At 35.3% G+C, this 18442-nt stretch overlaps 1 protein-coding gene across 3 annotated transcripts in view; it reads left to right on the top strand.

The window, feature by feature from the left end:
- The window catches only part of LOC121372604 (arrestin domain-containing protein 2-like), an 87562-nt gene that overhangs the window by 63570 nt on the left and 5550 nt on the right, over positions 1 to 18442 (top strand). For all 3 annotated transcript variants that reach the window (XM_041499016.1, XM_041499017.1, XM_041499019.1), the window contains exons 4-7: positions 617 to 843; positions 2768 to 2950; positions 3754 to 3936; positions 4201 to 4461. In XM_041499016.1, coding sequence (XP_041354950.1) covers positions 617 to 843; positions 2768 to 2950; positions 3754 to 3936; positions 4201 to 4452 — 845 coding nt within the window. In that variant the 3' untranslated portion in view covers positions 4453 to 4461. The remainder of the gene's footprint in view (positions 1 to 616; positions 844 to 2767; positions 2951 to 3753; positions 3937 to 4200; positions 4462 to 18442) is intronic.

The raw sequence follows: 18442 nt of genomic DNA on the forward strand, positions 1-18442 counted from the left end.
GCATAGTATACCATCCTTTTTAGGGCTGATACTTTTAAATACTTTATCTTTGACTGAGCATAGTATACCATCCTTTTTAGGGCTGATACTTTTAAATACTTTATCTTTGACTGAGCATAGTATACCGTACTTTTTAGGGTAACGGTTCGTATAGACTGGATGTGGCACATGCATGCAGTCTAAAGGCTCGTATAGACTGGAAGTGGCGCGTGCGTGCAGTCTAAAGGCTCGTACAGACTGGATGTGGCGCGTGCGTGCAGTCTAAAGGCTCGTACAGACTGGATGTGGCGCGTGCGTGCAGTCTAAAGGCTCGTACAGACTGGATGTGGCGCATGCGTGCAGTCTAAAGGCTGATACAGACTGGATGTGGCGCATGCGTGCAGTCTGGCTAAACAAAAAGTGGAAATCCATTAGTTTCAGTGAGAACATCTAGACTGGATGCCTGTGTTTACTAAACGCATGCAGCCAGCCGCAGTGATTTTAATTGTATATGTATATATATATATATATATGTCCAAAATACAAATGCACAGACATCAGATGCAAGAGTTGGACTGCACCTTGCACCACACCATGTCTATATGAAGCTTAATGGATGTATGATGTTGATTTTCAGGTGAGAAGGAGATTAACGACGAAGGCTTGCTACATCCCGGATCTCACTACTTTCCATTTGAATTTGTTCTTCCACAAAAACTACCTTCATCTTTCAAAGGCAAACACGGTCGCCTGAGGTACTTTGTCCGAATGACAATATATTCCCCCGGAGGGCCTCATCATGAGCGAGCCAGCAAGTTTGCAGTGATTGGTGCACTTGATCTGAACTCGGAACCAGACTCTGCAGTAAGTAGTTACATTATTTTGTTTTATCTCCATCATAGACTTGTCAAAGACTCATATGTGCTACAATCACAGATGAAAAGTTTTCCGATTTATCTGGAATTCCAGATTTTTAATCATCTGTACAATGATTAGGGGTTTTCTGTGTTTGCCATAAAAAATTCATATTCTTTGTTCAAACTTATGGTATGGTTTCATGGTTTCAGCTGATGTTTTCCATCTCTGTATTGTAGACAGTCATAACTACTTTAATAGTGAATTAACTTTGGTCTGGGATACCATGTGCTCCCTTATTTCTTTCTATCAATATTTAAGATTCCAATGTATATACTAATCACCAAAAGAAACTTTACAAGGCTTGAAATTGTGTTATAGAAAACCAACAAACAGTACAGTAGGATATGAAAGTATCATGGAGTTCAACATCTAAATGTCACAATCCACTTTGTGATACATGCAAAGTGTTTGTAAGGTGGTTTCTAACTTCTTTCGTTTTGATAAGCAACACTATTTATCAAATTATTAAAATTTTATGTATGTAAAGTAGGTTTTTTGGACATGAGTATATTATGTTGAAATAATGCATAAAATGCTAACTGAAGCCGTATTTATGTTTATCATCAGTTGACATGTGATAGATTGATAAAAACAACAAACTGGACCATCATCAATCATTTTGATTTACAGCTGTCACACAATACATTTAACAAACCTCTGTGGCAAAGCATTCTCTCATTAATTCTCAAGGCCACATATTAAGTAGTTCTAATGCGTCTTCACATCTTAAGTTATTTTTTAATTTTAAATTTAGAACAGCACTTTGTTGGAATTAGTTAACTTGGTAACCTCTCATATATTAGAATGAGTTAACTTGGTAACCCCACATATATTTTAGAATGAGTTAACTAGGTAACCTCTCATGTACCACTTTCTCTCTCTCTCTGAGACAAATTACAACTTGGCATTAATAAATGATTCTACTGGATTTAGTTTGTTTACAGCACTCGTATGTTTAAAACTTTGTCGACCTCTTTTTCCGTAATAACTAAAACTGATGTAAAACAGAACCTGACTTTAATTATAAATATGAGAAAACACATCTTGATTTAATAGAAAGATTATACATATGTATAACAATGTATCTCTTGTATTAATTAATAATGTATTAATTACTAGTACTGTTGTGACATTCTCATCCTGTTCTAATTCATGTTTATACGTTTAGGATGCGAATGTCAGGATAATACTGTGGCAGGATGTAGCTTAATAGTACACTATGCACTTAATTGTCTCAGGTGTGTTTCATTTCATTGTAACTTCAACTGAGGTTAGTGGGACGGGATTTAGCTCAAGTCGGTTGAGTGTTCGCTTGAAGTGCCTGCGTCGCAGGATCGAACCACCTCGATGGATCCATTTAGCTAATTGGATTTTTTCTTGTTCCAGCCAGTGCACCACAACTGGTCAAAGGCTGTGGTATGTGCCTTTCTGTCTGTGGAAAGGTTCATATAAAAGATTCCTTGTTTCTTTTGGAAAAATTTAGGTTTCCTCTGATGACTACGAGTCAAAATTACCATGTTTGATATCCAATAGCCTATGATTAATAAATCAATGTGCTCTAGTGGTGTCATCAAACAAAAACAAACTATAACTTCAAATGAGGTTAAAGCATGCTGTCTTAGATACACACACTTCAACTAGTGGGTTGTATGTCCAGGACAGTCCTATAAACTTCCTCATTGAGCTGTTAAAAGTTATTATTTGAATAAAACCCCAGTACTTATTAATCTCAGTCTGATGGCTTAGCCACTACAGCTAGTACTGGGCTAGTACTGTTCTGTGGTTACCTACATGTAACTATAGATATTGGCAACTCCAGCTAAGATTCTTAATCTGAGACATCATAAACATTAAGAATGATTTGTTTTAGCTTCCTGTGGAGAACGACACATTTGAAGCTATTGGGTCTTGGTGCTGTTTGGCAGGCACAGTAACTGCCATCGTGAAACTGGACCGAAAGGGCTATGCGTTGAAGGAAGCCATACCAGTGTGGGCGGAAATCAAGAACCTTAGCACCAGACGGATTGCATGGTCACGGGTTTCTCTCATTCAAGTATGTGCATAACGTGTATCCCTTACCACAATAAAGCTTTTGAAAGTCCAGCAATGATGGTTTTAGTTTTCATGTGCATGACTTAAACATTAAACTGTGCGTAATAGCTTAATGAGATCTTAACATATGGTTTGTGGTCCATGGACAGATTTGTAATTTGTAATGCTGTTACCCATAAATATATTAACTCCAATTATTGAAAAGTAAAGATACTTGTAGATATATGGCATCTTAAGTATTCAGTCAAAGAATTTTGATTACAAAAAAACCATCCACATTGGTTAGCTACTATTTTACCAATATATGGCAACAATCATCATTGACTTATGGATAAAACCTAGACTGAACATCTTAACTAATGCAGAAGTAATAGACAACATCTCAACTCCTCTTAAAATATGTCGGTCATATTATCTTAAAAATTACTCGTCTAAGAAACCATTAGTTGTGAATGATTATGTAGATGACACTCATAAGTCGTTTTGGGATTTTATTATAATTTTATTCTTGCACTATCTAAAAACTGTTTCTATCCTTGATCTTTGATGAAAAGGTCACAATAAACATCTAAGACCGATATAAGCAGCCTTTTTTTCTCTTAAACTCAGTTTTCTAAGCATTGTAAGACAAAGCTTTATAAATTCAACCGCTACTTTACAAGTCCTTGCAAATTGTTCCAGATTGTCCATGTCATTCTAATTTGTGTGTAGAGTACCATAAGTGTAAGCCAGGTGTAATACGACTGTTGTGTTTTAGAATGTAGAGTACTGTAAACCAGGTGTAATACGACTGTGTTGTTTCAGAATGTGACTTACTACTCGTATCGAGGGAGGTTTTCTGAGACCACCGTCCTCGTGACCATACACAAAGGAAGCATTGCTCCGTGTGCCAAGCAGACCTGGCAGAGAGAACTCCTCAGTATTCCCACTGTACCGCCTTCTCATCTGAGAGGATGCAAGATCATAGACGTTCAGTATTCTATTGAGGTTAGTGGTCTTCCTTAGTATTCCTCAGTATTCCCACTGTACCCCAGTCTCATCTGAGAGGTTACAAGATCATAGACGTGCAGTATTCTATTGAGGTTATGTCTCTTTACATTGTTACACTAGTCAAGTATGTCATTTGAGGTGAAATCGATCATAAGATAAAATTTCTTCAGTTAAATGGTATTATCAGTGCTCCATTATCAAAGACTGTAATAGGTGACTTTGTATTTTTCAGACCATTTCTAGTATGTTATTATTTTTCAGTTGTGTATAAAGCCAGCTGGTATTGCAAGAAAGGTCAAACTTCCTGTCGACATCGTCATCGGAACAGTTCCACTGCAGGACAGTCAGCACCGTGTGACATGCCACCCACTTATCTCCCCTTGTGAGGGTAGCTTCCCCTTCCCGTTCTTCAGTGACAGTGCATCAAGTGACCAGCTTTGCCTGACCGACATGTCCCTACACAGCATGCTGCCCACAGCACCCCCCTGGGAGGAAGACGATGATATTCCCTGACATTTAATGGTGGGTAGATCTTCTTATCAAATATATCGGGGGCAGGATTTAGCTCAGTCGGTTGAGCGCTTGCCTGAGGTGCTTGCATCGCAGGATCGAACCACCTCGGTGAATCCATTCACCTGATTGGGGTTTTTGCTCATTCCAAACCAGTGCTCCACAACTGGTCAAAGTATGTCCTTTCCTGTCTCTGGGAAAGTGCATATAAAATATCCCTTGCTGCATTCGGAAAATGTAGTGATTTCCTCTGATGACTACGAGTCAGAATTACCAAATCTTTGACATTCAATAGCTGCTGATTAATTAATCAATGTACTCTAGTGGTGTCGTTAAACAAAGCAAACATCTTTCTTCTCACACCACAATGTATTATAGTTGCCTTCAGAGCACCAAAGATCGGGATATAGTAATAAATTAAAGTGACAAGTATTTTAGGGGTGGCACTGGTGTCGAGTTTAGAGTAGCAGTTCCTGTGATAACATTGTATTCATTGCCCTAAGCCTCTGTTCAGCATCAGTGAGCAAGGCTAGTGGTTCCAAACGATTTGATGAGTTCCCGATGTGATCATTCAATTTAATAATGTGAAGCACATAAACAAGGCAACAAGCATTTTCTTGCTCTGTTGGCTGAACTCATATATCCCATATGATTATTTTATGTACATGTTCTCGAAGATAGTCTTGTTTTCCTTTCACACTCTGTGTGATTGTCTGATTGATTGAACTGTATTAGCAGCAATTGAGAATCACTTCTGATAATGGAGTAACGGTCACAGCAGTCTTCTGGGTGAAGACCTCTTCTTTGAAAGATTGGTGTTCTCCTTATATGTTATGATGGGTTGAGCAACTGATTGTGGTTGTGTACTACTAGAAATTTATTGAATTTTGTCAGTTCTGTATGAATGTGGAGTTTCCGGTATAGAAGGTGTCAGCATGTGTCATACACAAATAGAGTGTTCAAAAGGCGCAAATGGTCTTCTGTGTAAGACACCTCTTATTTCTAAGTGATCCGTATAAATAGTTGTTTGCATTTGAGATTTTCATGTTGTTTTTATCTTGCTTTTACAAAATAAAAAAGCGAGATATAGCTATTACCTTTTCAACAGTGCATTAAAATTTCAATTTTAGATCAGGTTTTCACAAATCATAAGTCCTTGGTCAGTGAAACTTGGTTTGAAGTTGCACCTATGGATGTTCATCACAGAGCTCTAAACATTTTATGGTTGGCAAGACATTTAATTTTGCAGAATTCTTGTTTCATATCTTTATAAATCATGAAACCTGCTTAAATGGCCCTCTGTATTAAGCAGTCATCTGTATTAAGAGGCTATTTGTTTTAAGCAACCTTCTGTTCAGAGGTCACCTGTATTAAACAACCACCTTTATTAAGAGGCCGCAGCTTGAGACTCCCATAGATTGTTCTTAACACAGGAATGAATTTGTTTGATGAAGTTTACCTAAATCAAATTTGGATGTTAGCTTTTTCTTTAAATTGGATCTTTACAAACAAATGTGTCTCACTGTTTGTATTTGTTCTGTTTGTTGTCAAAGTGTGGTGTACATGTAGCTCAGTGTTAGAGGTGCAGTGAGTCGGAGGATCAATTGCCTTCAGTGGACCCATTGGTTTTCTCATCCAGGCCATCCTGTTTACTGTGGCAACAATATTATTGGCATAATGTGTGGCAAATATTGAGTAATCTAATGAAGTAGCTATTTTCTTAGTACAGTGTTCATCAGATGGGTTTCGGAATGTATGTCAGTCTCTGATTATATCGGGTGGCCCCCAAAAATTATAACCCTACTGAATATGGAATTGTATTTTTAAAAAAATATGGGGTCTGTAGCTTTGATATGTCACACCTATTTCTATATGGATACTTGTCACCTTCAGCAACAGATTCTAAATTGTAAGTAAAAGCAGTGCAATGCTAAATGCACTTGTTGCCTTCCTGTTTAACATCATATTTTTTCACTTACAATATTGAATTTGTTACTACTTTAACAGTATTTGACCTATGGGCATAAACTTTTAACTGAAGATGGCAAATACAATATATCTGTATAGCAATGGGTGTGGAATATAAAAGTTAGTCCCCTTACTTTTTTTCAGGCGACCTGATATATGAAAACATGTCATTCATATTTGTAAAATAGCAATGGTATGCAGCAGACACTTTAGGCAAAAGAGTTGTTAAGATAGTTATTAAATTTTTCAAATCTGTAGAAATATAAAGCAATGATTGAAGCAATTTTTGTCTTGACAATTTCCTGACAAACTGTACTACTTTTTTGTATAATTAAATATTAATTTACACTGCTGCAGTCAGTTGTTATGGTTTAAGTTAGACTGATATTAAATTATAAACTTGCAAAATTTAAATGAAGCAATTTTCAGTCTCATATTGTTCCTGACAATGTTTATGGTTTTTGTATAATAAAGTGGGTTTTTCTACACCACTATAATCATGTGCTATGGGCCAGTTAGCCTGATATAAAATTATAAACATTTCGTTTGTGATTACCCTTCATCACTGACAACCCATAGTTTCAAATGTCTTGCTGATAGGTTACCATCAAACGTGAGCATCTCCCCAATGTGACACCAAGGCTATTATACGAGCCAGAGTTAATTTTGTGATCTTTTGAGAGGGGAATTAAACTGTCATAAACACAGTCAGCTGGCGAAGTGTTGTAATGAAACTTTCCTCCAGAGAGTTAACTAGACATCAATCTTTCTTGGGGATCCATATTAAAACAGATTTAGCAAAGCTGGCTGTTTCGAACTGCCGGCCTGTTGAAGAGTAATGAGACTTTTTGGAGCTGGCTTCAAAGTCATTGCTGATGTTCATTTTGATATCCATGTAAAACTTTTAGTCTTTGTTATTTTATTGTGAAACTGCATATAAAATAAAGGGAACAGGGAAGGGACAGACACACAGAAAGACTGAAGCAGATACACAGAGAAAGAGACAGAGAGAGGTAGAGACAGAGAGAAAAAAGTCTAGAGAGAGATGAAAAAACAAAGCAGCGCTATATCTGACAAAATATGATTATTTATTTAAGGAATCTAAATGACTAAATTGTTATCCGTGATCAAAACTGTATCTCTGCAAAATGCAGAGTCAAATGGGCACAAGGCAAATTAGTGGTTGATTCCACGTATCTCTATCTAGTGCCTTGTTTTTAGAGCAACTACTTCTGGGCAAATCCTTTACAAGTCATCCTTCCTGCACTGCTCAAAGAGGACTGTCACTCATAGACTAGTTCACTAAATCAAAACTAGCACAGGGCAGTACAACACATCCTTTATGATGGTCAAATAACAAATTGTTTCGTGACATTGATAATGAATCAGCTAACGGACTGTTGTAGTAGTTAATGATTCTATTTTAATATTAGTCTGTAAATATACAGAACTTCACATACGTTGTTTTCGCTTCCTTTTTATTGCACTCGTTTATTTTGTGCAAGAATATATACCATGAGACTGCGTAGCGGTCGAGTGGTATGTTCTTTCACAAAATAAACGAGTGCAATAAATAGGAAGCGAAAACAACGTATGTGAAGTTCTGTATTTATTACATACCTTCTTTTATGTTTTACAAAAACAGTTTTTAATTTAACGCCATAACAACACTTTGTTAAATCTATGATCAAAACTCCTTTCATGGATTCATTTAACGTTAAGAATCATACTGTGCGGCAGCCTTGTGTAATGTTTCAAATACAATATGACGTCATTTGTAAATCATATATGACGTAAGTAAATAGGGGTCTAAAAGGCACAAACTGCTGTAAAAAGGAAAAGGGAATTCCCCATTTAAAAGTTCCGGTCCAGATTGCACATATGTGCGATACAGAATAAATTTATTACAACAGGCCTTTATCACTATAGTAAGATTGAATAGGTATGTAATAACAAATAAAACTAGTCAGAATTGTCTATTTTTTTCAGTATATGTTTAAAAATAAAAATATTTTCAAACAGGAAATTCATTACACTGCTTGATTGTTGAAGGGCTTTGAGTAAATCCTCTCAGCAAATTATCTGGCCATTGGTCATGTTTGTATTGTATTGTTAGGAGCTGATTCTGCCTATTGCCCAAAGGTCAGTAGTTTGCACTGGTTTAGTTTGAAACTACATCCATGATAAGAGTTGGAACTCATAAAGTTCATGAACTAAAGGTCAATAAAATCTTGCTCATATATTTTAGTGAGATGTTTTTTTCATATATAGCTTCCAATTAAAATACAATACAGAGCTATTTTTTTTATGTCACTGTAAGATGGACAATATTAAAGTTTACAGTGAATTTAAGTTATGTAGTTTTGGTAATATATCTATTGAGCAGGTGATACAATATTGAATGTTTTTGCACAGTGGTAACTGGTAACTGTGTATGTTAATGCTGCTTAAATCTATCGGCAATTAAAGGTACCTGTTCTAATTTTTAGAAACTTGTTTCCTTCAACATATACAGGTAGTTTGATTTGTATGCATATTTCATCATCTTTGAACATATTTATTTCTGTGGACTTAGGCCCATAGCCATAGCTCAGGCCCATAGACCCCCTGCCCTACCAGTGGCTTTTTTTTCCTCCAATATGCCCCCGGACCCCCCTAAGCAACTCGGACGCCCTTGTGTGAGGCACTTTGTGTCTCACTATAAGCCTAAACGAACCCCCCCCCCCCCCCCCCCCAAAAAAAAAATCCTGGCTATGGGCCTGGAACTTGATAATAAAGGTAATTGTACTAGCAGGGTGTATACTACCAAATCAAATCCCATAGACGACAATAGTAACATATGTGACTAAAACTCCTACCTGCAACGTATCAACCGACATAAACGCCACGGATATAAATACTACCACCCCTTACACTTAAAGTGAATCAGAAAAAAATGGGGGTCAAGCTGCTCGTTTCTGAGATAATGGGTAGCGTCTATGACTACCCTAGTTACGCACAAAATTTGAGTACTTTTTTTTTACAGGTACCCCGTACATGTTTCAAGCACAAGGCTACTCGACACATTGGTACTAGATGAAATAAAATTGCATTTTTTTTTTACCCAGATGAAACTATTATTTTTTACAACCAACAAACTCACATTGATAACCAATCACAGGACTTGTGGTGTTCACTTCTCTATCAAAAGTTTGGTGCACCTCGAACTTTGACCCAGCCAGAAGTTATTTGGTTTAATACTACCAGCATTTGTTGTGATTAGAATAAAGTTGGCACCTTTTATGATAAATTAAAAGTCTGTTTTCTGAAGATATTAAAATCTGAGGTACTGTAATTACTGTATGTTGATTTGGCAAAGATACATTTACTAATTTATCACCAGATTTGCAGATTTTTTTACTTAATTTTACCCTTTCCTCTCTGTGCAGCTTGCAATTTTTAGTCTTTAGTGTTATAAAGATCAAACTGATGACATTAGATATTTGGATGGTATTCATTCCAGGGCCCATATTTTTGAAACTATGACATCAAAGCCTACCATGGTTGTATAATATTGTAACACTAAGATAGCTTCAAAAATCTGTAGCCAGGCCTGTAGGATCAAACTTTGGAGTTGGCGGCACAATATCTAGTGAAGAGGGGGTGCACAATATCTAGTGAAGAGGGGGTGCACAATATCTAGTGAAGAAGGGGGTGCACAATATCTAGTGACGAGGGGGTGCACAATATCTAGTGACGAGGGGGTGAACACTATCTAGTGAAGAAGGGGGTGCACACTATCTAGTGAAGAAGGGGGTGCACAATATATAGTGAAGAGGGGGGCACAGTCTCTAGTGGGGCACAAGCCAGATATTTGGATGGTATCCATTCTAGGGCGCATATTTTCAATCATGGTTCGTATTATAGTGACGTCATAGCTTACAATGGTTTTAAAATATCATAACACTAAAATAGCTTTGAAAATCGGTAACTAGGCTTGTGGGAACAAAATCTGGAGTAGAGGAGGCACTATCTGTAGTTGGGGGGGACACAAGCCAGATTTTTGTTCTTCATTTATACAGAGTTGGACAAAAAAACCCACATCCATTTTAATCCTCAATGGGGGGTGGGGCGGGGGGGGGGGCACAAACCTGCATTCTGCGCCATGGTAGTCAATTTGTTAGCTCAGTCTGCCGATTAAAAGTTTCTCATTTAAATTCAGTGATGACACTGATGGTTATCAGGTACTTGAGACGGAATTAACTGCTTCGTAATCCCATTTTGTCAAGTGCTTCTATTGATTACAAAATTAAGTGAAGCTACTTCCATTTTAACTTGCCCATGAAGACTTGCACGTCTGACATCACGTTCATGAGCATACTTGAAAACAGACTAATATTTCACTCCATACCAAGTGTGTTAACAGTGCCACTTCATTTTGTCTGACAAAATACTTAATCGAGTCCTATGGGTGGAAGTGTCTTATTTTTGGCTAATTGAGATTCCTAAAAAAAAAAAGAGTAAAAAACTACCCCAAAAAAAAGAAGCTTAATGAAATTGCTTGGAGGATTGGTGTTTAGTGGGGTATAAATGCTGTAGAGTTGTTTATTTGTAGTCGTTAATATAGTTGGTACCACCATTTTGTTAGTTATACACTTTACATTCCAGCTTATATTTGTGTATGTGTACAAGGTTTTTATGTGTAACGATGCTAATTTTGTAGTTATGAATATAATCTTATCTTGTGATAGTATGGTGGGAATATATGTATAAGGTTTATTTGTTTCAATTGTTCTGTCAAATAGATATCATGTTATTATAATAATATATTTTGTTATGATTAAGATAAATAAACTAAGCAAAATGTACAATGTAAAATCTGTTGGCAAGAAAATGAAGTGGTCTTTTTGTTGATGTTGTGACATGCATTGAACAGACCAAAAGATGTTTTATGCCTGGTCTGTAATACATTTATTAAGTAAATATATATATTATGTGGGTCATTGCATCAGGTTATAGTTATTAGTGCACATTATTATTGGGAAGATTTTGGTATATAAATTTTTATTAACGTCATTTGGAGATCAGTTGAAAATTGGGTAGCAACTACTTTTAAAAGTTTAGAATTGTGTAGAAATCTTTGAAATGTGCATAGCGATTGAATTGCAATGAAAACAAAATGTTCCCTGCATTATAGAAGTAGTCCACACAAGTTTTCTCCGTTTGTGTTTGACCTGTATTCTCGGTGCATTGTTAATGAAGTTTAGTGAGTTTTTTATTGTCTAGCACGTGCTTCTCATCTGTGTACAGGTGCTTCTCGTTGTGTAATTGTGAGCGCCATGCTTCACTTGTACTTACATTAATGCGTGTAACGAATCATCTTCGGCTAATGGTGAAAGCTTTGTTGTGTGAACATCACTACCATAGCTGATTTGCAGTGTCTTTATTAACTCTATATCCTGTAGGTTATGTACTTGTAGGTCAGTTGAATTTTCATCATATTCAGCTGAGGTTAAATTAAGGGTTAATTAAATTATGTTTCATTTGTAATAATGCGATTTGTTTTGCAAGATATATTGCAGATAAACATTCTCTTTTTTTTTTTTGTAATTCAGTTCCAATTCTTTAATTGAATTGTATGGCTTCATCAGTTTCTTTGGCGACTTTGGTGGTAAAATCAAATACAGTGAAACTTCTCTAAACAGAACCCTCAAGGGAAAAAGTCTGGTTTTAAGGAGGACCCTGTTTATCAGAGAGGTTCTGTTCTCTACTCATATTTAAAAAGGGACTGAAAAATGTCTGGTTTTGAGGAGGATCCTGTTTATCAGAGACCGGCCTCGGTGGCGTCGTGGTTAGGCCATCGGTCTACAGGCTGGTAGGTACTGGGTTCCGATCCCAGTTGAGGCATGGGATTTTAAATCCAGATACCAACTCCAAACCCTGAGTGAGTGCTCCACAAGGCTCCATCGGTAGGTGTAAACTACTTGCACCGACCAGTGATCCATAACTGGTTCAACAAAGGTCATGGTTTGTGCTATCCTGCCTGTGGGAAGCGCAAATAAAAGATCCCTTGCTGTTAATCGGAAAGAAGAGTAGCCCATGTAGTGGCGACAGCAGGTTTCCTCTCAAAATATGTGTGGTCCTTAACCATATGCCTGACGCCATATAACCGTAAATAAAATGTGTTGAGTGCATCGTTAAATAAAACATTTCTTTCTTTCTTTGTTTATCAGAGAGGTTCTGTTCTCTACTCATATTTAAAAAGGGACTGTGAAAAATGTCTGTTTTTGAGGAGGACCCTATTTATCAGAGAGGTTCTGTCCTCTACTCATATTTAAAAAGGGACTGTGAAAAATGACTGGTTTTGAGGCAATTCCAGTTTACTGAGGGTTTGGTTTTTAGGGATTTAACAATAGTCTCTTCCGCTATACACTCATGTCCCAAAAAGTCAATGAAATGTCAATGTACATATGTTTATTGCCATATATGTATTTTCTATTTGTTCATAAATGTATGTATTGTAATTTTGTATTGTTTGTATCTGAGGGCCTCAGGGAAGATTAGCTTTTGCTAACTGTGTAACCCTCACTAAATAAAGAATTTATTATTATTATTATTATTATTATATTACAAAATAACATGGGCAAAATGCAGCCATAAGGCTTACAATTAAACATACAAATTGTTTTAATTCTTACCCAATTTGTAGAGGTGAATATGTGAACCACAGCATATGTCACAATTAGGAACTATAGTGGACCGTGATGAATGAAGTCTCACTCAGAAGTGTGTGGTGGGACCTTTAAAATAACAAATTAGGATACTATAATTTCCAAGAATTTCAACTGAAATCAAATCAAAGAAGTACGTTGACATCATCTCAAAGGTAAATGTTCACATAATGGAATCGTTGATCATTCTGTTCCTTTTGTTGTTAAATTATTTTTATCTTTTTTTCTCTTTTGATGATGGTGGAACATTTTATTTTTGTCTGTACTTCAATGATGCATGTACTTGTATAGCCAAGCAGTGTAATTTGTTTCTTTCGAATACAAAGCTGTGCTGTCAAAGAAGTATACAGAGGATATTATATTCGTGTCCATGACAGACGACGTTTACGACACGAGTGCCTAAATTATCATATTTCCCGAGCGAGAGCGAGGGAAATGCGATAATTTAGGCACGAGTGTCATAAACATCGTCTATCATGGACACGAATGTAATATTCTGTTTATTACCATAGAACTGTCTTGCTAAATGAACATTCCAGTCATTGTTTACAAACTAACGTTTCCTTAACGGTGGAGTAATGTTTGTTCATTGATGTCTTGAAAACTAAATCACAACCTGTTCTAAAGTTACGTGATATTTATACGCCCATAAGTAAAGAGTACACATGTATCAACAGCTGTAAATTGTAAAGTATGTGTATACTAAAAAGCAAACAAATACTCAGTAATTGAAATAATTGGTTTTGAATTTGAATGACGTCAGTATTCCAATGACGTCACTTTGCATCTCCTTACAATAACTATAAATTGGGTACATGATGTTTCCGTTTTAAGAATGCTGGAAAAATTCCAGTGCAAAATTGCTATTGAATTTTTTTTTTTGAAACATTATAAACGCACCTGAATGTGTTTGAAGAAAATCTTGTGATTAAAATGTTGTACCTTTTACTAAATATGGCTTTCAAGTGAAATTACGGTAAGATATGCTACATTTATTATGAATTAATTTTTATTAAATTAATTAAAAACACGTATTTGTCATTACGGCATGTGATCAGCTTATACTCGAAATAATAATGTATTAATGAAGAAAGTAGTATCTGTGGAATGTCGTGTCAGCCAATCAGAAAGAAATGTACTCTTACAACAGCCAATCGTTAAACGACAATGTCAGGAGGACATACGATTTAGTTATGACATACGAGGGAAATCGTACGATAAATATGACCCTCGTTATGCTGTACCTCATAGGTAATAAATATTATTATGTTTGTGTTGTGTTTGGTAGTGGGATTACACAAGTGTTGTATGTGTTAAAATAATATAGTAGTTTAATGACTTGTACAACAAAATCAGAAATATTTCATGTAATTGTATGTGTAACCATATATTTAGTAGACAATATTTCATGGAATCATTTTGATTCCACCCTGAACTTATTTTGAATTTTTTAACAAGATGTTGAATTTTATTCATAATTTTAAGCACACTGTGTAACTGTGATATTTGTATTTTTGCAAAGCTCTTTACACTGTGTTTTAATTTTAAGTTTTGAATAGTTGATTATCAAATCATTCTTATATTTATGTTTGCTGGTGTATTTTTGTGCTGGGGTTCCTGAAGAACATTTATTCATTCATTCATTCATTCATTGAATCAATCATGTACTGTAAAATAAAAAATAAACATTTAACTTCAAACAGCCTATGCACTGTTTAACCAATTCAGAAATCAATTTAATTTACTAAAATAGGTTAATCTTAAATATTAATGAACAATTCAGTTTTTAGTCTTGAGCCTACAGTGGCATTTTTTCATACAGTGGCATGGATACCAGTGTGAAAATGTGTGGTCACAAACACATTGTGCTCCCTGAAATCTGACAGCTTATGTCATCAGTTCATTTATAGAATAGATTATTAATGGTTTTGGACTTCAGATGAATTGGTATTATGTTTCAGTAATTGGTCCTTCTGATCCAATTCTAGATATTAGCTAATATCTTAAACGTGCTGTGAAAGAAAATATTCTTATGTCTTTTTAAGGTTTGAAGCTTGAGACTTGTTTCTAAATTACAGCCACATGCACCTGCAATTGTTTTCTTTTTATAAGTGACAACTTTTTTATCTTTTGAATGTTATAGTGTAGCAGAATATTGACAGTTTTGGTGAATGCTTATTTCAATATTCTGATGTAAGCATTATTTCTAAAAAATAATTGACTTTGGCATGTGACAAAAGAGTGATTGCTATTGTACATAAACACACTATAGAAGAAAATATTCCTACATTTATTAAGGTATTTGTTTTCATATCACATTTTATAATTTTCATAGAATTAATCTTTGAAAGATATTAAAACATTGTTTTTTGTTGCAATTTTCTTTCTTTCTGACCTTTTTTATGTTTAATATTACAAATACAATTAATACATTATTTAAAAGAGGCTTTTTAGTTTCATTATAACTTTGCAAATGCAACTTTTAAGACAAAAATCGATTTTCCTTTTCTTCTTTATACATATGTAAAGAGAGGCTTTATAATAATGTTTACAGTCGAGGAAAACTGTGTTGATGCTGCAATCTTAATCTGATGACACTTGCATGATGCATTCCATTTGTTTCATGGAGACTAGACACAGCATTCTGATTCACTTCTGCAGAAGTGTGAAGAACAAATATTAAAGCAATTTACTTCAGGAGAATTTTGAAGAACAAATATTAAAGCAATTTACTTGAGCAGTTTAAAGAAGGATCAGTAATAGCATGGCTCAATAAGAAGTGCATTTACTGACTCCTCCTGGACACACAAGAAGGGTGATTATTTAGTTTCTGTTGGGAGTTCTGCACTCATATTACTTCACGTTGATATGGCAGTCAGTTAATTAGACTCTTATCCATCACATGACTGTTCATTCACTTGTGGATCTGGAGAAAGTTTTCTTGGAATAACTGTTGCTTCATTACTGGTGGTTTAACACAGTTCAAGCTGACTTCTTTTGCTGCAGTTTATTCTATTTTTAATTAAATCTTGAAAGGGTAGCTCCTTTTGGATTATTTCAGATGTGGCTTTACTCCCTCTCTTTTTATGGTAAATCAAAAGTTGTAAAACTTCAAAGTGTACAAAGTTCAAAGATACTCAGATTGAATGCATGGTTGATTGGTTGAATTGTAATAACATATAAAAGTAAGCATGACATTTTCAAATTGAATTGTTTACCTTCTTTGAACATTAAACTAGTTTCTGCTTAGGACTTGATGAAAACTCTTGATTTGAAACCAATATGTGTCACGGTCATTATAGGTAGTACTATAAACCACATAACTTCCGGCTGGATCAAAGTTCGAGGTGCACCCAACTTTTGATAGAGAAGTTAACACCACAAGTCATGTAATTGGTGATAAATGTGAGTGTGTTGACTGTACAAAAGAAATAGTTTCATGTGGGCAAAAAAAATTTGCAATTTTATTTCATCTAGTACCACTGTGTCAAGTAGCCTTGTGCTTGAAACATGTATGGGGTACCTGTAAAAAACCAAACAGTACTCAAATTTTGTGCGGAACTAGGGTAGTCATAGACGCTACCCGTTATTTCTGAAATGAGCAGCGTGACACTTTAAGAGTGAGGGGTGGTAGTATTTATATCATTGGTGTATATGTTGATTGATACGCTGCAGATAGGAGTTTTAGCCACATATGTTACTATTGTGGTCTATGGGATTTGATTTGGTAGTATACACCCTATAGTAAATGTGTTTATTCTGAACACTATAAGACTTCTTTCTCGTTAAAACAGCTTTACAAGCCACCTCAGTGGTGTATATAGTACATGTTGTTAATTAAGTCATTGGCCTTAAGACTAGTAGGTACTGGGTTCCCATCTCAGTATCTACTCCCAGAATGAGTTTTGATGGCTCATTGGGGAGGGGTGTGGCAATTACACCAACTTGTCTCACACTCTCCTTTAAAAGCTGCAATGTCTTGGTCAACCATCCTAGATAGCTGAGGTGTGTTTCCAAAATGTGTGAACCTTAATGTTATTTTTTACAGTTATTTAAAATTAAAGGTTTTAAAATGTAGAACTCAGTCTATATACACTGCCAACCTTTTTAACATAAAGTAGCAGATTTAGTACCTCAAAGCATAATGTACATTTTAATTTATATTAATCAGTCATTGATAGGTTTGCATAAAATAATATCCAATTTAGTTCTTACTTATCATTTTATTATTAAATCTTGTGTAGTGTTCTTTGAGATTGCTTGTAAAAGAGTTCTTGCTGAATAAAATTAGGCTATGTGGAAACTGGTTTCTTCTCTCTTGTTTAGATCATACATGTATGTTCCAATTACCATTGTTTCACAGTCATTGCCCAGAGTTTAAATCAAAGAGCGATATCAAAAGTTATATAAATAGAACTGTTCTCCTGGATTAATGTCAAGTGCTTTAGTTAGGTATTTACCTTTGATACCCAATAGCCTATGTATTCATTCATTCATTCATTCCTAGATTAATGGCCATTAATTAAACTAAATATTTATTTCCTTTTTTTTTTCTCTTCATTTTACATTCTTTTTATTGACATAGTCTTTATAAATGGCAGCTTACAGATTTAAAAACATCAATGTTCATAAAGTTTTAAACTTTTTATTTTAAATTTTGTTTCTCAATTTTCCAAGATGTTAATTGTCCATGAAGTGTAGGGTTGTTTTAATGATGTTTTATAGGCTTCCTTATTGTTAAACTAATGCTAATTTTCATGATGGCTAATATATTGAAAGTAATTTTTACATACAGTTATGTATAAACTACGTTGTCATCTGTGAAATGATTTGATTTAGTTAATAGCTGCAGTGTTTGGAGATAGCCAGTTATCACTATACCATAAGGTGATCTGAGTAGGTGTTAATGTTGACCTTGTAACCCAGTTTTCACTAATATTGTTATGGTTTGGCAACTGTTGAGCCTAAACACAAATATGCTCAAAGTATAAATGTGTCATTCTTTCAGCACTAGGTCATGAAGTAGGCCAGCCAGTAGAAATAACACATATATAGTGGAACAGTAGTAACAGACACAGTAGCTATGTGTAGCGAAGTGTGGAAAACACTATGTTGCAGGGGATGCTTGATTGTATTCCTGTACATACTATAGTAGACCAGGTACCAAAGAATATTTAGAGCAGTTCTAAATTGAACACTTGTGGGGGTCGGGTACAGTGTTTTTAAATATTCACCCAACGACAAAATACAATTTTATTTAAACCATGGATGTATTGTCCTACTAGACATAAAATAATAATTTAATTATGGCGCCC

Source organism: Gigantopelta aegis, chromosome 4 (genome assembly GCF_016097555.1).
Source record: "Gigantopelta aegis isolate Gae_Host chromosome 4, Gae_host_genome, whole genome shotgun sequence".
In the NCBI taxonomy this organism is placed as follows: domain Eukaryota; kingdom Metazoa; phylum Mollusca; class Gastropoda; order Neomphalida; family Peltospiridae; genus Gigantopelta; species Gigantopelta aegis.